The sequence below is a fragment of the Peromyscus leucopus genome, chromosome 5 (genome assembly GCF_004664715.2).
Source record: "Peromyscus leucopus breed LL Stock chromosome 5, UCI_PerLeu_2.1, whole genome shotgun sequence".
In the NCBI taxonomy this organism is placed as follows: Eukaryota; Metazoa; Chordata; class Mammalia; order Rodentia; family Cricetidae; genus Peromyscus; species Peromyscus leucopus.
In genome coordinates this window covers 130,484,807-130,507,974 of record NC_051067.1, presented here as the reverse complement: position 1 = coordinate 130,507,974, position 23,168 = coordinate 130,484,807, and the positions used below count along the sequence as shown (strand labels likewise).

The following is a 23,168-nucleotide window of genomic DNA, read 5'->3' as shown; positions in this document are numbered from 1 at the left end:
AGTGCTTATTTTATTACGTAATTACATCTAACTGGAATTTACTGAGTTCTTATGTTGTGCTTTATGGTGATACTTGGTTTGTGATCTAACAAATAAAGCTTTCCTGAAGATCAGAGTGCTGAGCTAAGCCACTAGTTAGCCATAGAGGCCAGGCAGTGGTGGCGCACGCCTTTAATCCCAGCACTCAGGAGGCAGAGGCAGATGAATCTCTGTGAGTTCAAGGCCACCCTGGGGTATACAAGATTAATCTAGTCTAAAAGAGAAACAGAGCCAGGCAGTGATGGCACAAACCTTTGATCTCAGCACTTGGGATCACATGCCTTTGATCCCAGCACGGGGAGGAAGAGACAGGAAGTAATATGGGCAGAAAAAGGAATAGAGGGAAGGAGGAGACAGGAGCTCAGTGCTCTTTCAGGTTGAGGATTCGGTAGAGGTAAAAACTCTAGTGGCTGGCTACTTTGCTTCTCTGATCTTTCAGCTTTCACCCTTATATCTGGCTCCAGGTTTTTATTAATAAGACCAATTAGGATTCGTGCTATTTTACTTTATCTTGACGACAGTTCCCATGTCAACTTGTGAGGGAAGTGCTGTTGTTCCCACAGGAGAGACCCTGAGCAGGGAGCCCAGGGGAATCTACTGACAGCAAGTGAACAATACCCAAGTTCTCACCCAGCGCTCTCTCAACCCAACCTAGACACCCAGTCTAGAGGAACCAAAGACAGCCTCCACGTTGTCAGGTACATATCAGATGATTGGATTGTTCCTTGTTAAAATACAGGAGAGAGGTTGGGAAGATAACTTCAAGTATAAATTGCTTCCTGTGCAGGCCTGATGGCATAAGTTCAAGCCCCAGCACACTCACAAAAACCCTGGTCTGAAACTGTACTCCCAGTGCTGAGGAGGCAGAGACAGGGGCATTCCCACAGCTTGCCAGCCGGCCAGTCTACCGAAATCGGCAAGCCCCAATCCTGATGAGAGACCTTGTTTCAAAAAAATAGAGAGTGATAAAGTAGATGTCTGATGTCCACACATACACATATCCTTCCTGACACACACTCCCATGTATAAAACACTTCTATTCACTAGTATTACACACATTCCACATGTGATAATCCTGGACTGTTGAGAGCATTGTGACCTGTAGGACAGCGGTCCCTGAAAGAACTTTTCTATGAAGACTAGGAGTTTGAAGGCCAGGTCAAGAACTGCCCCATGCACTAGAGAGGATTATAGAAACTGTGCATTCCCCATGCATAGGGCATTGCAAACATTTGTATTCTCAGTGGCACACCAAATGTTAAAAGTTCAGTCTGTCATATGCAAACACAGCCAAAGCCTTGTCAAAGATCAGCCCCAACTGAGAAGGAGCAACTTCAAGGACTGAGGAGCACACATTCATCGGAAAAAGAGTGTTCATGGTGTCCATCCATACTTCCTGTAGCCCAGGCTGCTTTACCAAACTGGGGACGGTCATTTGTAATCTGTCCTTCTTGTCATGATTGTGCAGTTTTGTGACATTTTGAGAAATCACTACTAGGAAAGTGGCTGATTTGCTCAGCAGTAGATTGTAGAAATGATGGGGAAATCAAGAAAGAGGGGGCTGATTATGGAAAGCAGAAAGCTCCCATTTGGAGGGGAAAAGGCATCAGTAATCAACAATGATGAGAAGGGAGGCAGAGGGAAAGGGCACAAGACAACCTGACAATGCTTTTGTGAGGTGGGTGTGGCTCCCCCAGTGATGGGGTAGCAGGGGTGCTCTTTACAAGCAAATTCACAAACCCCACAGCCGTTCTTTTTGATTGTGTACAGTTCTCATCAGTGCTAGTCTGATTGGTTTAATAAACTAAATGTGTGCTGCTTGGCATGCAGGGAAAAATAAGTGACTTTCTTTAAAAGAAAGTAACCAACCTATCCTAGCCTTAGATGTACAATGTGCCCTTGATGGAAGTCATTTCTTTTTCCAAAGTCCTACTAAATGGTCCTGTGAGTGCACTCCATCCTGCCCCAGCTGTTAGCCAATCAAGGATGCACTGATAACCTGGGAACCTGATGCTTCAGAAACCCTAGATGCATTTGGAGCAAGGAAATATTAAAGCTACAATAGAAAATCTGAAAATAATAGAGGGAAGGGAAGTCAGCACAAAATCAAATTTGGTCTAAGAATAAAAGATCTTGAGGGGGGAAAACACACACACACACACACACACACACACACACACACACACACACACTACATAAAAGCTGGGGTACAGACATAAAGATGTAAGTGGGGACAAGGCCCAGAAGATAAACCTTCCAGACACGAGACAAAAGCATCAGTAACTCCAACATCATAGGTGACTTGCATATAAGGCTGCTCTGAAGACATGGGGTGGATGAGGTTCATGTTGACCACACGGTAGAGCCCAGCCATCAGCTCACAGAACACAAGCCACGGTGTCTGGGACTTCTTATGAAAAGAGGTCAATTAGTAATTGCTGCGCCACACCAAGTGTTTATAAGTCTTGCTATACCTTATTTTTTTTTTTTTTTAATATCATACCCACACTGGTAATCAAGCCACACTAACCCCATAACCCCTACCATTTGAATGCAAATGATATGCAAATTACGGTTTGTTTCTCCTCTAAGTACACCAACTTTATGATAATGTACACACGCCATACACGTACACACACTTTCTCATATACTTAAACACAAGAAAACAAAGCAGGAATCTGGTTTTGCTAAATGCGTTCTTTTGCAACAACACCAGTCACGTCCACTCAGAGTGATTCCGAGGGTCTCTCTCCTTCCTGGCTCCTTCTCTGGGTCCTTTTGCACTGCCATGCTCCTAATTCTTGCTCTGTTCATTTTAATGCCTTATTGTTTCATAATACAATACCACAAATTGCAAATTACATTTGGCTCAAGGAGTGATTATAAAAAACTATGATCACGGCTGCCTTTGCTCACATCACGCTGATAATAATGAGGGCCTGATTGAGTTCGAAGCAGCCGAGTGATGAGAAGGGTCAATTTGAGTGTTTCTATTAAGCATCTTTTGTGAAACCCAACACTTTGCCAGGTCAGAGGCAAATAATCAAACCCTGCATCTGGTTTCCATGGTTATCCTTCAGCCTTAGTACAGCAAGTGCTACTGCCCTCAGGCAGCCCCACCCCCACCAAGAGAAATGGAACACTGTTTTGGGGAGTCACTTGGACTCCGCTGACCAACAATTCAAAGAGAGGTTTTATACACATGGCACTGGAGGTTTTGCCAGTCTATGGTTTTGGGGGTAACATTAGCACCATATGGCATAACTCCATTTAAGCCATACGTGTGTATACATGCACACACACACATATGTATTGTATGTACTTTTAAGAAAGCTTATAAAATGATGTTTCCCTACAGATTTTTAGTGTTAATCATCTCTTTTTCTTTCATGTCTCCTCCCAGTTAAAGTAGCCTCCTCTTTTCCCATCCCCTCTTCACAGCAGCTCTTGATGTTGCCCTTGGTGGCCTCCAGAACCTGAAGGTAAAACCCTATTGTTGCCCGGCAGCAGTGGTGCACGCCTTTAATCCCAGCACTTGGGAGGCAGAGCCAGGCAGACCTCTGTGAATCTAAGGCCAGTCTGGTGTACAGAGCGAGATCTAGGACAGGAACCAAAACTACACAGAGAAACTCTGTCTCAAAAAAATAAATAAATAAAAAAATAAAAAACAAAATAAACAAAAACCCTATTGTTGAAGACATCCTACACTCTAGATACAGGTTTAGAGGATGGAGCTGGAACTAACCTGAATTTCTCCTCCCCCAGGTCTAATGCTCAGAGTACACACACACACACACACACACACACACACACACACACACACACACACGACTGAAGAATGCACCTCATTCTAATGGGACAGAAAGCCCCTCTACCATCTGCTTAGCCAATACTTGAATAGGAACCAACCACAACCACGGTTGAGAACACCAACAGTAACAAAAGCTCACAACATGGAGACACTCGTGGTTGAGTTGTGAGTACTCATCCTCAACTAAATCGACACTCTGTGGCAGATTCTGTGTCCTTCCTACTGACTCACAGGGTCCACCAGCAACAGCCGCTGGCATGCCCTCCACCAATGCTTTCCCACCTTCCATGTTTACAAAGACCACCATGAAAAATAATAGGGGTTGCTGAAGTTCCAAAACCAAACCAACCAAACAAACAAAAGCCCCCCCCCAAAAAAAAAAACAAAAAACAAAAAACCACTTTGGATGTTCAAGTCTATCTTCTGGAACTTAAAAAAACGGAAACTTCCCTAAAGATCTCATTATCTGCAAAGTTCCACATCCGTCAACACTTTTTTCTGTCCATGAAGGGGAAACAATTTCTGTTGATTCACACTTCTTCCAGGATGCTCCCTACACAGTAAATTAAGAGGTGCAGATGATCACGGTTTATCTTTAGGTTGATTTGCATAGTCAGATCTGACTTGAAAGGGCTGAGGTGTCTTTGAAGGCTGATAGACTGCTCAGAGAGCTAGGAACCAAGGATCAGAGGCCATGCTTCATTCTGAGAACCCAGAGAAGTCAGACAGAGCACCCACTGTCTCCCCAACACACCATCCTCTCAAGGAACAGAGGATCCAATATTGTGCACTTGCTTGTAAGCAGTCCTTGTAACACTCCGGGATGCTGGATAGTTAGCATCAACAGAAACCAATGTGACATCAAATGCCAACAGTGGCTCTTCTCCAGCCAAGATCCCTGACTGTTCCCTGCTGCAGCTTCATCTCCCTGGGTGCACAGCACAAGGTGTCATAACTCAGCTGGTTAAGGATCCAGCTGCCAGTGAAGATCCCAGTTCCGGCAGGGTTCAGGGCTGAAGTCCCAAGGGGTCAGAACAAGGACAGGGATTTACTGTCCCTTCTCCAGCCCAAATGCTCTGCCTATAAATAGAGTGTGGAACCCATAGTTCAGTAAGTGTTTAAACAGAGAATTTGTGTATCTGAGCACTGAGTGGAACACCTCCCATTTTAATCCTGTGCATGCTATCTACTCTAAGATGCCAGGGTGCCTCATTTGCAATCATAAGGCAAAGGCATACTCTGTGACCAGACAGTGTACTGTCCACACTCTCAAGAGGCCCTGCTACCATTACAGCTGCCCCGGCATGGACTCATCACATGGATATCCTGGTTTGAAGCTGGACAGCAGGGTCTTATTGAATGTTCTAATAGCTGCAGGATATGAGCAAGCCTCGGCTCACTGAGAGCAGCATGTGGAGGATTTCATAGGTAGACAGCACCCACATAGCTGTCTATGGGAAACAATTCTGGAACAGTTAAGCTGGAAGGATAAGAAAGGTCCAACTGACCATCAGGAAGCATGGTGCACCTCCCGACACTTCTGTATACTCTCCATTAGGTTCTTGAGCTTAAGTGTGAACGAAGTAGACACGAGATAATGAAGAAAGGAAGGCGAGTCCTGCTAAGTGCTGCTCTGTGAGCCCAGGAGAGGCACACTCCAAGTACTAAGTTAAAATGTCCCTTTTGATGGGACCTCCACCCTCTGACCAATTAGGTTTTACATGTGGACTCACATATCAAGAGTTCACCAAGTAAATCTTTCTTCATTACACTAACTCATATTTAAAAAACACACATATTCACTAACACAAACGTGTATGTGTGTGTGTGTGTGTGTGTGTGTTCTGGTGGATGTATGTGGAGTTCAGAGGTCAACCTTGTGGTGTCCTTACTATGGTGATAGCAATCTTGATTTTATTTTTCTTTTAGACAGGGTTTCTCACTGGCCTGCAACTTCATGGATTAGGCTAAGCATGTGGCCAGTTAGTCCTGGAGATCTGTAAGTTCCTGCCTCTGTAGTACTGATACAAGCTCGAGTGTGAGTAACCACAGTGTTTAGCTTTTGTTATTTGTTTTTGTTTTTTGAGTGCGGGTTTGGGGATCAAACTCAGGTGCCTTGTGCTTTAATCAACTGGGCTATCTCCCAGAGCTCAAAAATAGACTAGAAGTACACCAGTGCTAAACTGACTACACTGTAAAATAGTTACCTTAATAAAATTGTGATCCCTGGGAATCCACCAAATACCCAGTTTGTGATTCCTCAGTGCACAGTCTCCCTGGAATCGGCTTTGGAGAGACAGCCTGGGGAATCACCAAGTGTGAGTCACACAAGTGTGCACAAACACCTGAGCAGCAGTGGTGTGATTACAAGTCCTCCCTAGAACGGCAGGACAGCTGGGGGGCCTTAGCACTTCAGTCTCCCACGTGTCATAGGGAGTTTGGTGGCACATTCGGCATCACTTACTAGACTTCAGTAGCCCCACTTCTCTGAGCTGTCAACCACACAGTGGACAGTGACACACGCCACTCACAGGACAAAGCCAAGGCTCCAGAACCACTTGCTGTGTAAGACAAACAAGGTCAAGAGTGCCACCATTTACAAACTACAAGGATTTAAGATTCAAAGAACCCTGGTAAACCTTTGACCAGAAAAGATTCCTCTGTCTCTGGACTACTAAGACTGAAACAGGAAGCCACTTCCTGGAAAGAAGATTTGCTTCAGTGCTGATGACCATCCACATCTGGAAGATAAGATCTGGCATGCTGGAGCACAGCAACACAGAGCATGATTCAGCCTGCCAGAACGAGAATGTGGCGATGCCTCCCAAAGACGCCATGGTCAGCACAGAAAACACTGGAACACTGTGATTAAGAGCTCGTGTATCACATCAGAGAATCATAGGTTACTTCTGTGACACACACACTCAATAGTGTACTATTCAATAGCAGCAGCTAGAGCAGAGGAGGTGGCTCAGTGGGCAGAGTCCTGCCTACCATTCAGGAAATTCTGGGTTCAATACCAGCACTGCTTTAAACCGGGTGTGGCGGCTCACACCTGAATCTCGCGCCTGGAAGGTGGAGAATGATGCAGCCGAAGTTCAAGGTCATCCCTGGCTAAACAGCAAGTTTACAGCTAGACTAGGCTACCTGACAGCCCATCTCAAAAAGGGGACTAGTGGTAGTAAGCCAATATTAAACTCAATTTAAAGGATGCAGCACTCTGCTAACTGAAATCATCACGTACACAACACACACTGTTTCTCATAAAGCTAGACACCTCCACTTCCATTTGCAGGAGCTGCTGTCTTCCTGAAAGATCATCAAAACCCCATAAGTGGTGAACATAGGGCTCTCTACCATTTGTGGTCTAGGCAAACCAAAATCTCACGGCCTTTGGTCTTTGTGACACCACAGAGGCTGGGATGGATGGTAGCCCAGTACCACAGCAGATGCAATTTTGAGTCCTTGAGGCCACTTGGTTTTAAAAACCAGGCTAGAGAGGCAGGGTCCACAGCAGGGTCCAAAATAGGTGCTATGAACTGCTGGCCCAATACTCACCACCCTCTTCCTTCTAACAGAGTCTGGACCTGCTTGGGTGAGGAAATATGTCGGACAGAGCTACATTTCGGTGGCACAGGACGATCATCAAGCCAGATGGTCACCATCCTCAGGAGTTCAAGCAGGTCTGATCACCAAACACCATCCCAGCAACTCTTATAGGAAGGGGGTGGGGAGGGTCACGGGACTCCTGAGCACCCAACATGTCTCCCAATCAGCTGCATGCAATTCTGCCCTAAATCACACATGCTCCGGGTCTCAGGGAGAGTATATAGGTGGGGGAGGACTAAGGAGAGGCTATCTATCCACCTACAGGAAAGCTGTCATCCCTGTTGAGTAAAGATGCTCCAGAGGGACCTTTTGGGGAGCATGGGCACTCCTGTGCGTAACCAACCCCTCGTTCATGCTCTGGACGTGAGTTCAATAAACTCATCTGTGCTCCAGGGTGAACTCTGGTGGTATTGTACCTTGGTCTGTTGTTGGGACCACAAAAAGTGGGGACATGTTTACATTTCCCCAAGGAAAGAATTTTAGCAACAATTCCCCAGTATTCCCTGAGAATAAGGGCAGGAGATAGATAACAGCCAGTAGAAGCATGGAGTCCAGGGCTGGAGAGATGGCTCAGTGGGCATTTTCTTGTTACAGAGGCATGACGACCTGAGTTTGGATCCCCAAGACCCAAGCACACACCTGCAGTGCACACTTGTGGTGCACACCTGTAATTCAGCACTGGAGAAGTGCGGACAGGAGGAATCCTGGGATTTGCTGGCCAGACATTTTAGCTAAATCTGTGCACTTCAACTCAAATGACATTCTATCTCAAAAAAGGAAAGTGGAGAGCAACTGAACAAAAAGCCTGAGGTCAGCGTCTGGGCCTCATGACGTGCACACCTGCACACAAACACATACACACACGTGTACCACCTACACACGCAAAAAATGCAACAGAAAAGAAACATAAGCTCTGGAGCCAGAGTCCTGAGTCTTCCCACCCTGCTTGCTCTATGATATGAAGTCATGTGACTACAGGGACCTGATCGACTGCCCGTCCTCATGGGTTTACTGTCAGGGCTACAAGAAATGAACGTTGCACTAAGTGCTCGGTAAATATTAACTATTTAGATCATTGCTGCTTTTAATTTCCATTTCATAGAACCTGATGACTGAGACTGAAGAGCCTTAGAAGGCTGACTTAGCTTCCCCCTTCCCTCTTCTTACTGCTGAGAATGCTGAGGAGATGGCCAGAGCCGTGACGGCGTGATAATACTGAGGACAGAAACATATGGACAGACATTCATTTACAGCAGCAGCATCCAGCGCAGCAGAGTGTAAAGAGACAGGCGGACTGTTAACAAAAGAGTGAGCACATGCCATGGAATATTACTTATACTTGAAAGGAGGGAAATTCTGATGCACAGTAGACAGAGATAAAATCCGGGGGACATCATATACCACATGACATCAACTGGGGAAGAGAGAAAAGGTGGATGATGCCCTTTCTGTGAGGGACTTAGAGGCTCAGATTCACAGAGCGTAGGAAGGAGAGCACTCAGGAGCCACGGTTTAATAGGTTTAGGATGGCAGTTGTGCAGGATGACGGAGCTCTGGAGATGGAAAGTACATGACGGAATACCCACCGAACTGTACACCAAAATGGTCAAGCTAGTAAACATTACACTCTACATATTTTACGGCAACTTAAAGATAACAGAACATGGGCTGGGACTGCAGTTCAGTTGGTCGAGTGCTTGCCTAGCATGGATAAAGCCCATCTCCATACCCCCGAAATGCATATAACCAGGCATAGTGGTGCGTACCCATAATCCCAGCACTTGGGAAGTAGAGGCAGGAGGATCAGAAGTTCAAGGTTGTCATGAGCTACACAGTTTCCTCTCACAACAAAAATTATGGCTAAAAGTGGTTTTTTTTTTTGGGGGGGGGAAGGGTTCTTTTTGAGTCTAACTAACAGGGGGCTACACAGAAAAGAACAGAATAGGACTCTGGGAATGAAAGATATTGAGATCACAGGTGAAGCCACTGTAGATGGTAGTACATGATAAAAAAAAAGTTTCATATAAATAAACTTATATAAGTGGACTGGGGATATAGCTCTGTTGATAGAATGCCTAGCATGCACAAAGCCTAGGGTTCGATCCCAACCACCACAAGAGAAAGAGGGAGAGAAGGAAAGAGGCAGGTGGACAGGGCAAGGGAGGGAGGTGGGGGAGAGAGAGAATAAATAAACAAAGCTGGGGCTTTGATGAAGCAAGCTACTTGTTTGACCTAGTACCTTTCTCAGTGTGTAAATATGAGGGGAGCTTAGGGGCAGGCACCCCACAAGACCTCTGGGAAGGCTATGTATCGATGATACTGACTCCCAACACATGATAAAAAAGAAACCCAGTAAGCAGGTGAGAACTCCTCTCTCTGCTCAGGTAAGGCACAAACCACAGTCAGCAAGATGTGCCCTAATTCACTGTTCCTGCAAGTTGTACTTTGGGAATACTCGACTTAAAAACAAGCCCCACAACCCGAATCCTATAATCTACTGCTGCCATTCCTGGGATGACCGGCTTGAGATCCCGTCTCGCAAACAAAATGGACTAGGAATCTAACAACAGCAGCAGTGGCCAGCATCTACCTAACCTCCCATGAGAAACAGGAACTGGCTTCTGATTCAGAACCATCGTGCCTATCCAGCACGACCAGAGGGTGTCAAGGGGCAATGGGTATGATGCTTTGAGAAATTTACTCTGGCAACTGTGTGTGTTTCACATACAACAGGCAGCAAGGTTCAGTGTATTCATTACTAAGAATGATGATAAAAACACTGGAATTCCACCAAGGCAAAACACTCTATTCAGTCCTTCAGTCATTTTCTGAAACTAGACAGACTTGATAGTCTAGGCTAGACCCTTCTGCTCTAAGTTCCCAGGACAGAGTCCATACCACCCTTTCACACAGCCCACCGGAGTGGAGCCCATTCTATGAGGCCAGCACCTGATCAGTCGTGATCTGCACTCAGTCCCTGAAGCCTAAGACTCTGCCTAGGATAGAGTTGGCCTGTTTAAATGTCTCCGAAAGTGAAACCTATGGCTGTGTCTCATAATTATTCAAGATCATGGGTGCTAGGCTGAGGCTTAGGAAAAGAGCCACATTCACCTGCTCCCCATCAGAAACCATTCCCACCAGATGAGGGCGAAATACTCAGAATTTCTTTGACTGCCTCCGAGACTTTTTTGTAGAAGGAGGGCTGGGCTTTATGTGAACTCATCTACCTACTGTGTTAATTTCTAAGTCGTCTTAACAGGACGGCTGGCAGGGAGCGGTGAGAGAGGAGCTTGGATGTGTCGAGGGACGGAAGGCATTCTCCTTAGCAGCAGTCCTGCATGAGGTACGAAATCCTGTGGCAGGAACTTGGGGACAGTGCTGGCTCAGGCCACACCAGCTTCCTTCACCTGGATGAGCTACAGCAGGGACTGACCAGTTACAGCGGAGCAGTAAAAGTTAATCTTTAACGGGCACTCATCAGGAAGTGCTGACATGGTTCCTGCTCACTGGTTCGGCTGCTCACTTGCAAGTCCACACCCCCTGGGAGGGGATGCCTAACCAAGCCTAACCAGAGAGTGATCACCCTTTCTTCAGTGTGGCCAGGGCAGCTCAGAGGCCGCCGAGTGTGCCTGCATACATGGCACCCTCTACTTTAAATCCGTGCTCCAAGCGATGTCAGGAGCTGCTGTGATGCTCCCGGAAAGCAGCATCACAGGAGACAGGAGAACGGGGGTGGGGGGGGTGGGGAGTGCCTCTGCTGGTGAAGGGCTTTCCAAGCAGGAACAAGGCCCCGGGGCTGAGGCTCAGCACTCAACAGAAGCAGGTGTGCTGGCTGGTACACACCCAGAATCCCAGTACTCCAGAGGTACTGGCATTTGGCTCCGAAGTTCAAAGTCCTAGGCTACGTAATGAGTTTGAGGTCAGCTGGGCTACTGGAACCCTGCCTCAAACAAACAAGAACAAAAGTGAGTAGGACGACCTCAGTCCTTTCAGCACCCATGACAGGTTGTCTAACAAGTAACTGCGTCAAAAGCAGCCCTCTGAAAGAGACAGGTGATGTCATCTTTGTGATTAAAAATCAGGAAAAAGGCTTTGGGGCATGTGGTCCAGAATATGTCTGTCAAGTACAAGGCCATCCCAGAACTGACCCTAAAACTTTGTTTTCCCTTTTGAGGAAAAAAACCTGTGAAATTCTTGGGGTTGAAAAGTTCACCTTGAGATGTGGTTCCTATCAGTTATGAGTGGGAAAATAACTAAGAGCTGCTGCCTAAGGAAACAGTGGCTGGAGACAGAACCAGGGCCTCACGCATGCTGGGAAAATGCTCCAGCATCGAGCCACAGCCCTGGACCCCGAAGGCCAGAATGGAAGATCCCAGAGAGAACCAAGGGAGAAGACGAGTTGCTGAGCCCAGCACCGTGGTCTCCTGCACAGTCAGCAGCAGTTGGGCAGCCACAGAGACAGCCAAGGTAGAATTAGCCCCGGAGGGAGGCGTGCAGACAGGTTCTGAGGAGGCGAGGATGACTGCACACTTGCTTTAATAGCAGAGTGGAGAATGGGCAGAGGAGGAGCGTGGTCTGAGCTCCAAGAAGGTGCTTGTAAGGAATGGGGAAAGAGCAGGGAGAAGCAGAAGCCTCGTCACTGGAGCCAGAGCGCTGGGGGACGATCCTGAACAGTGGAGGACAAGGAGCAAGCAGGCTCATCAGTGAAGGGACTCTGCTGTCACCCCAAGTACAGTCACTTAGGAGAGGAGGTACGTACAGGTGGCAACGTTCGATTCAGTAACAAAACCCTTAAGGTTCATTTGGAGGATGGGCCGGGGAAAGGTAGCCAAACAGGGGTGCGCTTGCCTGACAAGCAGGAAGCCTTGGAACCTATCCCGGGGACCGCTACAAAGGAAATGGAGGGGCAAAGAAAGGAGCAATTGGAGGGTAATAAAAGAACTGGGGAGGCACTAAAGTAACAGTACAGAAATTAAGCAGAAATAGAAACTACTCAACAGTCAGGACCAAAGGGCACACACTTCTGTATCTCAGAGCTAGCAACAGGAATGTGCGCTTCTGCCAACACACACGACAGCAGTGTGCGGCACTGGGGTGGATTTCACGACAGTTGTAGCCCAAGCACAGGCCCGGCAGCATGGTCCCCAAAGGGGACAAAGAGGCCGGCCAGCTTGGCACCTGGCTCAGGGATTTGCCCCCAGGGCAGCATGCCGGATTTCAGAGGGGCTTTACCCTCACTTCACAGCGAGACTTGGCAGGTCAGGTCACTTCGTTCAACCTGGGTGTTGTTAGTCTCTTTGTCCATAAAATACGGCTAAAAATAGCACCTTCCAGGGTTATGGTGAGGATTAAATGGGTTAGGGAAAGTAATGCTCTCAGCAGATGTACACCAGCTTCAGCTTTCAACGAGGACTGCCAAATGCCCGCTGCCGCGGGCTCTGCAAGGAACAATTTTCCCGTAGTAAAGAAGTCACGGCCTGTATTTCCACAAAGCCAAAAATGGGGGTCCTGGAGTGAGGATGACAACGGACAGAACCATGATGAGTGGGGTACAGTAAGGAGGGGTGTCTACAGTCAACTCCACCCACCTCAACCTTCTGTTGCTATGTAGACCCAGAATATGAAATTGTCTTTCTTTTCTTGAGATAAGGTCTCCGAGGGGGTTCATGTATCGTAGGATGACTTTGAACTTCTGATCCTTCTGCCTTCGCAACCCCAGTAATGGGTCTGTAAGTGTACCATCATGCTCAGTCTATGCAATGTGGGCCCAGTGAGCCACATCCCCAGGTCTCCTTAAGTTTTCTTTTTCAAAGACTGAAAATTGTTACATAAGGAGAGATAGAGAGCCTGGGGGTGGGGAGCAGTTAATTACAATATAAGTATTATAAATATTATGGAAAGAGAGACTAAGGAGGTGTGGCTGTCATCACCCTGTCAAACCACACCTCATTTAGGAGTGCCAGAAGATGCTGGGCTGCAGGAGGGGGCTAGGTCCCAGCTGAGTCCACACAGCAGCAGCAGCATGTGTAGTCCAGGTTGGTCTGCAGGAGAATGAGACGGCTCCAGAGCGCCCCCTGTTGTTGAGGTACATGTGTCTGCACTTGTGGACTGCCCTCCAGAGGGAAAGAGGCCTGATACCAATGGATTCCTCAATGGCTGGCTGCCCGGTACATTGAGCAAGGGTTCTTGGATTCTTTAAGGGGAGGATCCTACCCCATCTTCTGAGTTCTGATGCTTTGAATCTTAGAAAGACCCTCATATGGCAAATGCACCACGCTTGAATTGATCAACTCTACAGCATACGACCCTCAGACCCGAGGAGCTGCACACAGCCCAGCAAGTGGGAAGGATCATGCCTAGGATACCTTCTGGAAAGGCTGCTGTACTGGAGAACACATGTATCATCAGGGTTACTGATAGCAGAAACAACATGTGATAGACCTATAGAGCATGGGAAGAGCACCCTGTACAGTATCTGCTCAGTACCAGGATGCACACGTGCAAGGTAGGTATGGACAGTGGCATCCTCTTTCAAAGTGGGGCACCAGCATTGCCACAAAGTGCACACACAGTTCCTTCAGACAGGCATGCCCCTCTTGCCCTGTCGGCTGCTTACTAAACAGGTCTCATTTGCTCAGCACTTGCTGCCACTGTCTGGATTTAAAAGAAGTCAAACCACCCCTACCACGTGGTGAGGGAGAAGGGTGTAGGTTTCTAGGAAGTTTCTAGGAAACACTGGCCAGGGGAAGGGAGACATGGCAGAGGGAATTCTGGGAAGCCAGCCAAAAGGGGAGGGTCTCCCAAGGCCATCATCATCCTGTGGGCAAGGAGGACCTGGTAACCTAGCCCAGCTGAGGACTGCAGTAGGGAATGCCACCCCGCTCATCTGGGATGTGCACTGGGATTCTGATGTCAGTGACTGTATTTCTGCCAGGTCATGGTTCTGGAATGATCCTGCTCAGAAGGCTACCCTTTATGGCCTACGGTGTAAAAGTCCACTTAGAGTTAATGACCCGGAACCCAGAGGTATGTTTACACTGGCTTCTGGACCAATGTTTGATGACTCCTCTGAGGTGATGCTCTGGCCAGGCACTCCCAACAGTCCCAGAGAGCCAGGTGGGGCTGCCCAGAAGCTGTGGACGAGGCCTTGGACAGAGATGGAAGCCAAGGAGTGGGTTATTCACGCCGTTCCTGTGAGAACTCCTGGGTTCTGAAGGCACCAGTCTGCCAAGGATACAGCGGGCAAAGACGCTCACATTCCCTGCCATTGTCAAGTTTAACCCAAGTCAGCAGATAGGTCATGACAGGCCACAGCCGGTGAAGAGGAGAAAAGATACATTGTAACAGAAGTGTGGCAGGAAGTGCGAATGTAGCAGAGTACAGTTTACAGTTTTAGATTTACCACCCCCGAAAAGCAAGAGTAGTGTGTGTGCGTGTGTGCGTGTGTGTACATGGGAGCTCTTAGGAAAGGATAACCCAGGTAGAGGGATAAGAGGGGCAGGTTTTAGTGGCTAGGTGATGTCAGAGAAGAGGAAGCCAGCAACAGACGGCAGTCAGGGAAGTAGAGAAGGCCAGCGTCACAGGCCATGCCTCTGGGGACAGTGACTAAGGTTTTCACTTGGAATTGGGTGACGTGGAAAGCTATGGGGGGCTGCTGAATAGAGGAGGGACACACTACAGCTCTGCCTTCCAGCTGCACGGGCACACTGGACAGCTGCCGCACAAACCAGCAAGGGCACAGGCTGCAGGCATGGCCCAAAAGATCACAAACACTCAGGTCCTTTACTCCCATCCTCCTGCCCACTCCAAAGGTTGCCCCAGAGGCACCTCCAGCCTCCATTCTGACTCTGGTCATTGACAGGCTGCCTTCTGTGGCCATAGTGGAACAGTACAGGCAATGAACTGTCGGGGTAATAGATGGGGGCTGGAGCAGACCAAATGGACTTCTGCACATTCACAAGCCCGGTGCTGGATGTGAGAATTGCTGTCAAGGAGAGTCCTAAGGTTTTGGGGTTAATCAAGTGACAAAGAGAGCCAGTATAGGGGAAGGGAAGAGGGAGATACACAGCTTTGCAGGTAGACAGAGACCTTGCAGTCACCAGCCCATACCCAAATGTCAAAAAGGGCACTGCCCAACCAGAGCTCAAAGGAGATGCCCCAGCGGGAGGTCCAAACTTGGGAGTCCTCTGCCTAACCCAAAAACCTACAAGCTCTGTTCCAAAAAAATCCCAACTCTCTGTACTACTGACAAAAGGAAGCAAGGAAGAAAAGAGTATAGAGAAGGAGAGAGAGGACGGGTCCTGCAGAACCCCAGGACTAGAGGATTAGATGATACGGGATGAGGAAGGAAAGCAAGGAGAGTGGACAGAAAGCAGATGGCGCCAGCACAGGCTGGGAAGAGAGAGAGGAGAGCCAGGATGTGGAGTGGAGACTGCTGGCGGGTACGGCAGAGCAGGGTCGGACAGACACCTAGTGCAAGGGTTCCAGGGAAAATGGAAGGGGTTCAGGATGGGGCTCCTTCAGGAAAACGTCGGCCTGTCACTCTCAAGGCTGGGCATTCCATCCCCAGCACCACGTAAGTGGGGCATGGTGGCGCACACCTGTCATCCCAGCACTCAGGAGGTGGAGGCAGGAGGACTAGAAGTTCAAGGTCAGTCTTGGCTACACAGGGAGTTGGAGTCTAGCCTGGGCTACATAAGACTGGGATGGGCGTATGGGAAAACGAAGACAGCAGTGTTCACTCTGAAGAGAAGCAGGGAGTTGGAAGGGGAGGTATAGCTGAGGGATTTTTCTCCGGCATGGAGGACAGCAGTAAAATGTAGGACAGTGGGGGTGATCAGGCAGGGAAGATGCGGAAGAAAAGAGAAAGGAGAAAGAACCAGGAGCACCAGAGCCCAGAGCAGGCTGACGAGGAACAGGGCAGCTCGGGGACTCTCAGAACCACTGAAAGCATGGGTGACTCCAGAACCCCAGAACAAAACGAAACTCTCAGGGCTATTTAACTAGGACGGGAAATCCAACCTTTTGTTTCTAAATGGGCTATTAGTAATCATACGTCAGAAGAAAGCCGTATGCTGCTCAGTTGTGCCGAACATCAGGCTTCTAGACACTTCCTTAAAAGTACTCTGAGAGGACAAAACAATTACTTTATATAATAATTTGTGGCTTGAAAAAAAAAACACATTTGGGAATAAAGTCTACTTGATCTATTCCATTAAATGGTAAAGATAAGGGCCTCCAAAAGCACGGATAAAAGCACCACACTGATGGGGACACCACAAAGCCTCTCTCCAGTCATCTTTCAATGGTGCGATAGCATTTATTTACCCCGCGTTATTAGAAAGTGAATAGTCACTAGCCTTCAATTTTCACGTCAATGGCAGGGAAAAGATTCCATTTTCTACAGCGTCTAGGACTGAAATTGACTTAGTGTCTCGGAACTGTCAAAAAATTCCTTTTACAGAAAGGTCTGCTGTACGGGAACTATGAAGCAGGTGTCACCCTCCTGATGCGGACTTTCTATATTCACACGGTAGGTCTGCAGAGGACAGCAGCTGCCAGCTCTGTGCCACCTCACCGCTCCAGGCAGGCAGCGTTGGGGCCGTCAGCACCGTGGGTGTTAGAGAATGCCATTTAAACATTCTGATGAGAAGGATGCCTGGAAAATACGGATCAGTGCCCTGAACTTACCATTGCTAACAGGCCAATCTAACACTTATTTTCCAGGGTTAAGAAACAGGAAACCCTGTTCTGATCTGAATTAAAGGCAGTACAGTCTAAGTCCTTCGGATTTACAGATTTAGAACTCAGCTCAAGAAAACCTCCCCACTTTGGGCAATTATAACACAAGGTTATTCTCTGTCATGGGGACAATAAAAATGAATAAACAAAAATACAGTGAGAATTCTCTGTTTAGCTCTTTACCCAGAAGGACAAACTCATAAGTGGATACTAGATAAAGCAAAGAACAATCAGACTGCAACCCACGGATCCAGGGAGGCTACATAGCAGGGGGGACCCTAGGATGACTGTGGCTTATAATAAATTTTGGTTTTACTCAATCACTGGGCTTTAAGATAAGAATTTGTACTGTATCAAGTTGATAATAGAAAAAATAAAATAATAATAATAAAAAATAAAAAATACAATGAAAAACGTATCTATTCTAGTTATTTCCAATTCAAGGAGTCACTCCATGTTTTCTTTACAGGGGCCATTTTGCAAATGTATTTTCTGTTTTATTATTATTTTTTTATCTTTTTGAGACAGGGGCTCATGTATCCCAGGCTGGTTTTGAGCTCACTATGTAGGCAAGGCTGACCTTAAACTCCTGAGTCCTGAACTTACAGGTGTGCACCACCATGCCAGGTCTATGAGGTGCTGCAGGTTGTGCCCAGGGATTCGTGCATGCTAGGCAGGCACTCTACCAGCTGAACTAGACTCCAGCCCTGCAAGAATGTGTTTTAACTGCAGTCCTTAAATGTTTAGAGGAATGCACAGGCCACCATCTAATTCCACCAATGTGAAACTGGTCCCTTCTATCCATGTGGCAATTAGGCCTGTGCCCTAAAAGTCAGGCATTGCTGGTTTTTCAATGGCAATAGACCTGCACTAGCTGCTCCTTAGGTCCAGGTGAGGGTCTTCCTGGGTGAACTGGAGGCTATCTATCTATACACTTCCACAGAGGCAGAGAGGTGCCAAGGTCTTTCTCATCCAAACTGACTCCAGGCCAGCCTTTACTGAAGGGCTTCCATCAACACGATCATGCTCTTGGACATACAGTTCTCACATTCTCAGGGAACAGAAGCAAGCGTCTGTGTCTTAGAGCTCTAGGGGCATGAACAACAGAGAGAGGAAGACTGATAGCTTCTGGCAGGGCTGCCAGCTTCACCCTAAACAGGAGACAGCTGGGCTCCACCACGTGATCACAGCATGCTGGGCCAGGTAGCTCTCCCTAGAAACGCTCCTGAATGTGCCCTTCTCCATCCCATGCTCTCTACAGTGCTGGGCACAGGTGGGTCTACTTGGGAGCACGGGGAGAAGCTGCCACTATTGCCACCCTAAAAGCTCTTCTCTTAGCTGCTTTGTTGTCTGGACCCTTTAACCAGCTAAGGGACTGACCCCTGCCAAGGGGTCCCTTCAGCCCCAACCATTTGGTTACTGATCTCTGCATCTTTCTTTTCATCCCCAGGGGGCAGAGGACTGCCATTCACCCTCCTCAATCAGTCCTGCTCCCCAATGCAGGCCAGGCTTCCCCCTCGCTGCTAAGCTTTGTGGGAGACTAAACTTGAGCCCTTAGGCTGTACTTTATCTCAGAAGCAGTGACTCTAACATCCAAGTGGTACCTGCTCATGACTTCTAAAGACACCAAGGCTATGCGCATCCACTAAGAAAAGGGGATAACTAAAAAACAAAATAAAGCAAAACAAAACAAAAACACCTGAGGGGGGGAACCCACATCTCTGCCTTCTGAAGCAGCAATTTAAACCCCCAAGCGTGAAATCAGTATCAAAAGTTCCAAATTGACTACAAGAGAAATCACTAAATCATCCAAACTGATGGCATAAACAAAACTCGTCAACAGCCACTAAGAATTCATTGAAAGTAAATTTATTGTTTGATTCTTTGAGGCACATTTCGTGTATCCCAGGCTGGCCTCGAACTCACTATGTAGTGGAGGACGACCTTGAACTTCTGATCCTCCCGCCTTCACGTCCCAGGTGCTGGGAGTACAGGCATGCACCACCACACCCAGTTTTTAGGGTGCTGGGCATTGAGCCCAGGGCTCTGTGCACACAAGGCAGGCACGCTAGACAGAGGCCCGGCCCAGCCACCATGCTTCTAAAAAACAATTGTGCAACGTGTGCTGCTCAAGACAGTTTGAATCTGGGATGCTGTTCATCTCTTCTCCGGCTTCAGTTTGGCCAGGCTGGATGAGAAACACGTACAGACAAGGTTAGTAAGCACACCGGGGAGCTGCTGCATGCACCGCTCTTCCCTGTAAGCCCAGCATGGCCCGTCCACACCACACCAAGGAGGATCCAGGCTGGTCCCTACGATCCTAAATGATGGTTTTCTAAGAGCAAGCTCTAGCTGTGTGTCTGAGGTCACCCACACAACATCTCAAACCTGGTTATTTATGCTCTCTTCCAGACCCAAGTCAAGCAATGTCACAAGTTCTGGGTGATGGTTGTAACTAAGTGGAAGATTCAGTTTTAGTAGAACTGCAGCATTAGTTAGATGGCTCAGTGAGGCAAAGCGCTTGCTGCCAATCCTAATGACCTGAATTACATCCCCAGGACTCACGTGGAGAGAACTGACCCTCACAAGGTGTCCTCTGACTTCCACACATGAGCCATTGCATGCATGTCCACACACACACACACACACACACACACACACACACACACGCACGCACGCACGCACGCACGCACGCACGCACGCACGCACGCACACACACACAAAATACATTTTTAAAAATTTAAAGGAAGATTGAAGTGTTACTTTTGTTCTTGTTTCCCACAGTGACATGTGTTCACTGACATAAATCTCAGCTGGGCATGGTGGCGCACACCTGCCATCCCAGCACTGGAAAAGCAGAAGCAGGAAGCAGAGGAGGTTTGCAAGTTCAAGGCCAACCTGGGCCTCATAGCAAGATCCTGTCTGACAAAACAAACAAGGGTCCAGGAACATGGGTCAGTGGATAAAGTTCCTTCCACATAAGCTCAGCACTGGTGTAAAAAACTGGGCTTGACTGCACAAGCCAATAATCCCAGTGCTGAGGAAGGGAAGAAATGAGGATCTTGGGCCTTCACTTAACAGTCAGTCCAGTTGAAACAGCAAGCTCCTAGTCCCAGTAAGAGACCCTGTCTCAATATGGATACTGAAACAATTATGTAGTAAAGCTATTGAAGAAGACACTCAGTGAAGGCCATTTGGTTCTATATGCACGCACACAGCCTCCCCCCCCCATTTGCACACACACACACACACACACACACACACACACATACACACACACACACACACTCCACATGCATATAGCCACCAAAGCCTACCTATACACCCATGCAAAATAAATAAACAAATAACACAAAGAGTACTAACACGGAGACATGTATAGTCAGGTCATTTCTAAGAACCTTCAGTTGAAGAGAGCTACAGTTCGAAATAGTCAAATGACAATGGACCCAATTTTCCAACAAAGCATATCAAACTGATAAAAGGGCAACAACATATTAATATCTGTAAGACAGGATTTCACTATCTTGATGATAATATCATTGTCAAGATGGAGACCAAGACCCAAACATGGTTCAAAATGCTGCTGCCACCCTACAGATGCAGGGAAACTCATTGGCCAATACCTCTCTCCTCCTTCCTTCTACAGTGAAACCACAGGAAGCAGCAGAGTTCTCAGGAATGTTTTATAGTCTGGCATCTGAGAATCCAACATTCGCCTCCTCTAAACCTCAAGCCTCCCCTGGTATGGGCACTTCGTACACAGGACAATTACATTCAGGCATCCCGTTTACCTGCTCGGGTCTCTCACATACAAATCCACCTGTATTAAGGTGGGTATGCCAAAGAAGATGCTATGTATATGAGAAGCTAACACAAACACAAGGCACTCTGCATTTGCTACTGGAGTCTTTATCAATTTAAATTAGTGACTTAAAACTAGCACAAGGCAGCTAGCTTTCATACGCCACAAACTCTCTAACTGGCAAACTGAAGAGGGATTCATTTGTCAACACTTAAAGCATATTTGTGACCCTTCCAAATGAGAACTAGGAAGCCATATGGCCAGGATATGGCAGTGGATGAAGACCCATCATCCATTTTGTAAGTGGCTTCTTAAAACACAGTATCCTCTGATGTTTTGTTTTGTTTTGTTTTGTTTGTTTTTTGTTTGTTTGGTTGGTTTTTGTTTTTTTTTTTCTTCTGCGACAAGGTCTCTCTACATAGCCCTGCTGTCCTGGAACTCACTATGTAGATGAGACCGGCCTCCAACTCACAGAGCTCTGCCTGCCTCTTCCTCTCAAAGGCTGGGATTAATGGCATGTGCTACTATGTCTGGCTCACTGTCCCTATGTTTGACCCACATTATATTTAATCAAAACTGGGGCTGGAGAGATGGCTCAGTGCTTAAGAGCACTGGCTGCTTCTCTAGAGGGCCCAAGTTCAATTCCTACCAATCACATAGCAGCTCACAACTGTCTATAACTCCAGTTCCGGGGGATCATTTGCATCAGGCATGCATGTGGTGCACATATCTATGCATGTGGTGCACATATCTATGCATGTAGGTAAAATGCCCATACAAATAAAATAAGATAAAAAAATCTTTAAAAAATTGTCAGGCAACTCACAGGGTAGGAAAAATACATGTACACATGCCTACGTGTAGTGTGTGTGTGTGTGTGTGTGTGTGTGTGTGTGTGTGTGTGTGTGTGTTTCTGGGTGTGTGTTCCTGGGTGCAGAGGAGAGCTATGAGCAAACTTCAGAAAGAAAAGCACATACACACATTCTGACCTGATTTTTAGAAGTGTCATGTACTGCGCTGCGGGCATTGCATCCTTGCCTTACTCAAAGAACAAAGAGAATGGAAGAAACTCATTTTGAGATTTTACTACATTCAATATGGAGTTTCAGGAGCGCAGGCGGTGGGGAACACCGAAGAGCCAGAGGGTTGAGCAATCTCCAGTCCTCAATCCACCAGGCACAGAAGGCCACTGAAAAATGCTTCAAAACTTGGAGCTGGATGGATGCCTCAGTGGTTAAGGGAACTGACTGCTCTTGCAGGGGACCTGGAGTTCAACTCCCAGTACCCACATGGTGGCTCAGAACTTTCCATATCTCCAGTTTTAGAGGATCCAGGAATGCTCTTCTAACCTCCATGGCACCAGGCACACATGGTGCGCATACATACATACAAGCAAACCAAAACACATAAAATGAATCTTTTAAAAAAATTAATAAAATGTTTGAAAACTCTAATGAAGCTCTATAAATTCTAATAACAGATGGAAGGCCAGGTAAGAAGACACGCTGGTGTGCACTTGTGTGTGTATGAATACACACACACACACACACACACACACACACACACACACACACACAGAGCCTGTTTTGTGATAATGTGAGTATAATCAAGAAAGTGCTGAAGCAACAATGTAGACTTAGAACTCATCCATGTTCCAGGCAGAAAAGACGCTGCAATCCTACCCAGAGACCACCTGTATTCTATGTGGAGTGAGACCACCTCTGTCTGGTGAGAGTCCTTGGCCTCCCAACTGCATCCTCCCAGGATGGTTGATTTGGAGCTGTGTGGTATGGCTGCCCACAAGCCATGCTGGACATTGCAAGAGCTGGGAGCACACAGCCTGCAGACATGACTACTGTTAGTCATCTCCAAAGCAGGGGTCATAGTATACATTAAAATAATTAGGAAGTGAGGAACTCTGAGCATTCATTACCTTTGATTTTTAAATGTAATTTGCTCTTAATAATGGTTGTACTTAACAACTGTTCTGCACAGTTTCTGAAAGCTGGGCAATGTGGACTAAATTCCACAAGCAGCCAATTCCAGGTGCCTACTAAAGTTGATGGACCTGGGATTGACTGTCTTCCTAGCCAGTCTTAAACACTGGGAGAATGTGAACTCAATTTCACAAAACAAAATCAAAACTTTTTGTGCCAGTATGTA

At 47.2% G+C, this 23,168-nt stretch overlaps 1 protein-coding gene across 17 annotated transcripts in view; it reads right to left on the bottom strand.

Moving 5' to 3' along the window:
* The window catches only part of Pard3 (par-3 family cell polarity regulator), a 555,581-nt gene that overhangs the window by 155,586 nt on the left and 376,827 nt on the right, over positions 1 to 23,168 (bottom strand). For 2 of the 17 annotated variants that reach the window (XM_028887858.2, XM_037206371.1), the window contains exon 21: positions 19,182 to 19,388. The exons of 14 other annotated variants lie outside the window; for them this stretch is intronic. In XM_028887858.2, the coding sequence (XP_028743691.2) occupies positions 19,358 to 19,388 (31 nt within the window). In that variant the 3' untranslated portion in view covers positions 19,182 to 19,357. Of the gene's footprint in view, positions 1 to 19,181; positions 19,389 to 23,168 lie in introns of those variants that run through there. One more of the 17 variants, XM_028887856.2, reaches the window with a different exon arrangement.